Raw genomic sequence first — 6,303 nt, forward strand, 5'->3', positions numbered from 1 at the left:
TAGGTACACCTTGCTAGTAACGGGTTAAACCCTCTTTTGCCTTCAGATCTGCATGAGTTCTTTATGCCATAGATTCAACAAGGTGTCAGACACATTCCTCAATCATTTTGGTCCATATTGACACGAAAGCATCCCACAGTTGCTGCAGATTTGTTGGCTGCACATCCATGATGCAAATCTCCTGTTCCATCACGTCCCAAAATTGCCGTATAGGATTGAGATCTGGTGACTGTGGAGGCCATTTGAGTTTAGTGGACTCATTGTCATGTTCAAGAAACCAGTTTGTTACAAACTGGCGTTATTCTTGCTGGAAGTAGCCATCAGAAGATGGGTACAATGTGGTTATAAAGGGATGGACATGGTATGCAACAATACTCAGGTAGGCTGTGGCGTTTAAACAATGCTCAATTGGTACTAAGGGACTAAAAGTGTGACGCCACACTATTACACCACCAGCAGCCTGAGTCGTTCATACAAGGCATGATGGATCCATGCTTCTGTTATTTACACCAAATTCTGACCCTACCATCTGAATGTTGCAGCAGAAATCAAGACTCCTTAGGTTTCCAATCTTCTATTGTCCAAATTTGGTGAGCGAATCGTAGCCTCAGTTTCCTGTTCATAGCTGAGAGGAGTGACACCTGGTGTCTTCTTCTGCTGTAGCTCATCTGCTTCACGGTTCACATGGGTTCAGAGATGCTCTTCTGCATACTTCAGTTGGTTATTTGAGTTACTGTATAATAGATAATGTTTAAAGGAACATGACAAAGACTTCAAGGTGTAGCCTTGACCTCCAAATTCCCCAGATCTCAATGCGATTGAACATCTATGGGATGTGCTGGACCACTTCGCATCTTGCAGGACTTAAAGGGTCTCCTGCTAATGTCTTGGTGCCAGATACCACAGGACATGTTCAGAGGTTGAGTCCATGCCTCAACTCAACAGAGCTGTTTCGACAGCTGCACAAGGGGGTCCTACAATATTAGACAGGTGGTTTTAATGTGGCTGATTAGTGTCTGTATGTATTGGAATCCATTTGGCATATTAATGTCAAGCACATGACCCCTCATTTTGAATGGGCATGAAGCTTCTGTCTGTTAGTCTGTTTTCCTATTTCCAAGTTGTCCTTTCTATCCTCCCAATGTGTTATAAATATATCTGTTGAACCATACTGGAAAGAATAATTGAATCAAGCACGAGCAATATGTCTTTCACGTTCCATCATTATCATTTATGCTGTACCTCGGGCATGATTAATTACACATTAGGATGCTTCATCCATCATCTGTTGTGAGGACTGGTTGTGTGACCCATTTGAATTGGGATCAACATCTTACACAACACAGACTTGGTCCTAATGGCTTGTGTTTTAATGCCCCCTTCAGACAAAAGATGGAACTGAAATTCATATTCCTGTGCAACAATTCATCTCATGTAGTAAATTATGAAATAGTAAGAACAAGATTGTACCATTAGTTATAGTACTTGCATTACACACTTGAAATATGAAACACTACAAACATATCCAGAATTCACTAAATGCCTAATTTGACAATTACATACTTGCTCAAATATAACACGATATAAAGGGATAAACAAACTATTTTGAGTGTCATAACATTTATTATGTCTGATATGAGAGTATCTTGACACTCATGCTGTATTTCCAAATAGCTGATGCCATCAACAACGCAGCAGGATTTGGCTTTAATGGCTACGACAGTGATGGTTTGCCTCGATGGGATCTCATTTCCAACCTCAGGATCATGAATATAGAGGTCAGTTTTTTTCCCCTGACCCTGAATGAATCAGAAGTGTCATAATCAATCAAGTCAACTCTTATATTTTTCAGCTTGCCACAAGCTTTAAGGTATTCCTGGATAACTGGAACATCCAAACAGCACATTGGCTTAAGAGGTAAGAACAGGAAGAACACATTGTGCTATTGTACACTAATGTTTTGGGGTTTATAAGATTTTAAATAAATATTTTATGCTCACCAAGGCTGTATTTATTTGGTCAAAACCACTTTTAACCCATAATATTGTGAAATGTTATTACAATTTAGAACAACTGTTTTCTAATTTGATATATTTTAAAATATAATATGTTCCTGTGTTGGCAAAGCTTAATTTTAAGCATCATTTCTTCAGTGTCACATGATCCTTCAGAAATCATTCTAATATGCTGATTTGTTGCTCAAGAAATATGTTGAAAACAGCTGTGCTGCTTAATATTTTTGTGGAAACCGTGATAAAGAATATTCAGTATTCTTTTGTAACATTGATCAAAAGGGACAGTGACTTTTATAATGTTAAAAAATATTAGTTTAATACATCCTGGCTGAATAAAAGTATTAATTTCTTTTTTTTAAACTCAGACTTTTGAACTATATTGTAATTACCTGTCACCCATCTACCTTCGTTTAAAATAACGCGTGACCAAGATTCTATGAGGAATATCACCACAGATCCTTCTACTGGGGATTTTTCATAATTACCCAGTTTATGATCTATAATTACCATGGAAACAGGCTATCAACAGAAACTATACTAAGATTCACAGCATTAGATGAAAAGAGGAAGAATCATTTCCTTCCTCCTTTCATTTGCATGCTAAAGCGATTATTGCGTAGTGTTTTATTATGTGTGTGACACTGTGTTGTCTTGTAGGGTGTGTTATGAACGTTGTCCTTACAATCCCACTGCTGCCACCTTCCTGCTGTCAGCCATGTGGCATGGAGCTTACCCGGGCTACTACCTCACCTTCCTCACTGGCATCGTCATCACTCTTGCAGCCAGAGCTGTGAGTGGCATCACACAGTATCACACATACTCTTCAGATAGGGAACATTCCTCTCTTACATCAGATTTTGCCATGAGGAGCACTGGGACTTTTCCCAGTGGGCCGATTTGGTATGGCTGATGAAACCAAATGACATTTAAAAAGTAAATATTTCCTCAGTGTGAAGGACATCTGTCTCTTAGCAGCACAGAAAGAAAAAAAGAAGAAAAGTGCACGACTACTTATGATAAAGATATTACATAACACCTATTTTTTACTAAATGTAGGTAAATACTACACAGTAGCTGAGGCTGAAATTCATCACAAATCTTTTGTGCAATTAAAAAATGCTTTTTTATAGAATTCATAACAATTTTGGAATACATGAAGCATGTGCCATGTAGTTTTATCTTATTTCTACATGACTAGTAATTAAAAAAGCCTTATATGCCCTGAAACTTTTAACGTACATCAATTTGAGATGATTTTTCAAACGTAGCAAAAATGCAACTCCGGGCATTAGAGGTCAAGCTTTTTTAGATTTGTTCTCACACACTAAAGCCTATTCAATGAATGAAGAACTAGTCTGTGTGACTATTTGAACATTATTTATATAATAAACTATTTTTAACTAAGTGGTATTACAATTAATACATTATATATATATATATATATATATATATATATATAGAGCATGCTTTGATATAAATATTTATTACAATGTTTAAATGGTCAAATTTTGAAATGTGTTAACTTTTCATGACTATCCTTACTGGTGTTTTTTTCTAAATTGTACAGTGATGAATAATTTGCCTAAACAAAATGTTTTTAACATTTTTAAATGTTAAATTTCATCACATCATGAATATCAGGGTCTCTGAGGGTTGATGTTGTGTTTCTCTTTTCTCCTTCAGGTGAGGCACAATGTGAGACCGTACTTCTTGGGTTCACCAACTCACAAGTTTGTGTATGATGTCATCACATGGGCGGCCACACAGATTGCCATTTGTTACACAGTGGTTCCCTTTGTGCTGCTTTCTGTGGGCCCCTCGCTCAAGTTCTACAGGTTGGCAGGACAAACAAGAACAGATACTAAAAATGCAGAACTGTTTTTGTCTTCATTCATGACATTCTGCTGTCTCCATCACTCTGTAGGTCACGGTACTTCTGCATCCACATAGGCTGTATACTGCTGGCCATTGCTCTGCCTGTGAAACCACGCCACCTGCGGCTGAAAGAGCAACAGTCTGCTGTACAACCGAGCCTGGAGAGCACAGACAGCAACAGCAACCAGAAACCAAAAGCCACATGAGTCCTGGAACACCTTACCAAACTTCTCTACACACACAGACTGGGCAAATGTACCTATTCTCCAGCCACACATGAAGAGAGTCAGATCAACTAAAGCTCACAAATAAACCAACAAACCAGCCTTTATCTGGACTGATAGAGTAAGTCATCTCTTGACTCAGTATAGTGGTACTGGGATTCGACAGTGATTTGAGATGATGGAATCAAACCTGAGTCTGACTGCTATAAGAAGAGTTTTATTGCCAAGAAAACACTTGTATAGAATCATGTGACCTTGCCTTTATAATCCCACTTGTCACAGCAAGTATTCGTGTCCTAACCTGCTTGTATCAGGTTGTAAATTGGATTTTCTTGCAAGGGGACAAGGCCTTTATCAGTTGCAGAAAGCAGGCAATATTATATTTGAAAACAGAGTTTTCATGTGGCAGGGGTAAAAATAAACATGACTAACTAAACTAACAGGAAAAATAATAGTGGATTTATTGGAAAAAGGAAGAATGCAGGATGTCTGTGCAACAAAAAAAAAGTTTAAATAATATCCACAAAATTTAAGACAAATTGGTTCCTTTTCCAAGTATGAAAGTCTGAATTGAGATTTAATTCCATGGCTGAACCATTCAAAACTGGGCTCTTTGCTCTTTGTCAATGTTATGTTTGTTATGGTCTGTTGTAACGTCTTGTCCATTTAGTCTTCACATAAACTCTGAAAGTTACACATAATACATTCCACTCTAAAGACCAGAGATTCTTTTCTCATACATGAAAGTATTTCTCAGTCTAAACTGGGAATTTTGGGAATGTTAGAGTAAAAAAAACAAAAAAATAAAAAAAAAAACGTAAAAAAAGATAGTACTGTTAATTGCATGACTTTTTCGAGTCAGGCAGGCAGTGATTCTGTATGCACAGTAATGCACATTTTGTATGGCATCAGTCAGCTTCAAAGTTGGGCCTGCGTAAGGTTGGACATGAAGCTGATGTTTGTGTTAAAGTTTAATGAAATGATAGAGGATGTCCACTGGATTTGTTTGAACCGTATTATGTTCGCTGTGTGGATCTGGTACATTTGTTTTTTTTTGCAAATTATGTGATTAAAAGAGGTCTTTTTACTACTCTTGTGGTGTATTTGTTTTCTGATTAACTATTTTGCAAAGATAATGTGCACGCTTGAAAGATTAATAATTTAGCCTTCTACATTCTCAAATGCATCAACCTGAGTAGTCCTCAACATCTGCTCTTTGCTCTGCAGACATAAAACCATGCACTTTGTGCCGCTCCAGATAACAATAAGTTACTTGATCTTGCTGGCATTATGATATAGGGATGTTACTTGGACTACAATCACTTTTTATGTCCCGGGGCAGATTTTTATTTCAGCTTCTTTCTTTTTGTTGTTGTCTTGGATTTTGTTGTTTATTTCTGTTACATTTCAATCAATATAGATTTGTTTTCTTCTACTTTTCAATTAGAATAGATTTGTTTTATCCTTCATAATGCATTCATAAAGTATGAGAATGTATAATATTTAAAACTATTACAAATATAATAGTTTCTAAAGAAGTGTATATATATTTTACTATGGAGACAAGCATATCAGGGAAGAGCTGTAATGAGATGTGATGTGTGCATGAAAAGAAAAATCTAGTTAAATATCAAACTATGAGCAGAATCATTACAATCAAGATCTAATTTGGTCAAATAATGTAAAAAGTTATTATGGTAAATTATGCATTTGTGTGTTTTTGGGGTATAAAAGTCAGCTATGAAATCAGCCTTAGCAATAGCAAAACAAAGAAGTTGGCCATTGCCGTCACAGAATGACATCAAACACAACACATAATTTTGGTGGAAATTACATGTTTTTGGTTTGCAAATGACACTGTTGGACATGAACTAGTGAAAGTGTGAAAAGCAACCTATGTTTGTAAGTTTATTTTCTAAAAGGTCACAGGGTGAGGTTTTAATATAGTCTAGTTCAAGAAACATCCATAGACTGACACACTGAGAAAGAATAAAACCTTATGATGAAATACATAAGATTATTTATTCTATAATAACAATGGCTACTTACTGCTGTGTAATGTAGAAATGATAATAATAATAGAAATGATAATAAAAATAATACCGTACTATATATAACAGTATGTGTATATATAACTAGTCTACACACTAAACTATCACACACACATATATAATATATTTATTTATTTA

The 6,303-nt window shown here is 36.1% G+C and overlaps 1 protein-coding gene across 2 annotated transcripts in view; it reads left to right on the forward strand.

Annotated features, from left to right (window-relative positions):
* mboat2b (membrane bound O-acyltransferase domain containing 2b) overlaps nt 1–5,205 on the forward strand; it is a 34,065-nt gene extending 28,860 nt beyond the window's left edge. The window contains exons 9-13 of one of the 2 annotated variants that reach the window (XM_079639742.1): nt 1,675–1,778; nt 1,853–1,917; nt 2,673–2,805; nt 3,699–3,850; nt 3,940–5,205. In XM_079639742.1, coding sequence (XP_079495868.1) covers nt 1,675–1,778; nt 1,853–1,917; nt 2,673–2,805; nt 3,699–3,850; nt 3,940–4,096 — 611 coding nt within the window. In that variant the 3' untranslated portion in view covers nt 4,097–5,205. The remainder of the gene's footprint in view (nt 1–1,674; nt 1,779–1,852; nt 1,918–2,672; nt 2,806–3,698; nt 3,851–3,939) is intronic. The other variant, XM_079639743.1, reaches the window with a different exon arrangement.
* Nucleotides 5,206–6,303: the final 1,098 nt, after the last annotated feature.

Source organism: Phoxinus phoxinus (assembly GCF_949152265.1).
Source record: "Phoxinus phoxinus genome assembly, chromosome: 16".
NCBI lineage: Eukaryota > Metazoa > Chordata > Actinopteri > Cypriniformes > Leuciscidae > Phoxinus > Phoxinus phoxinus.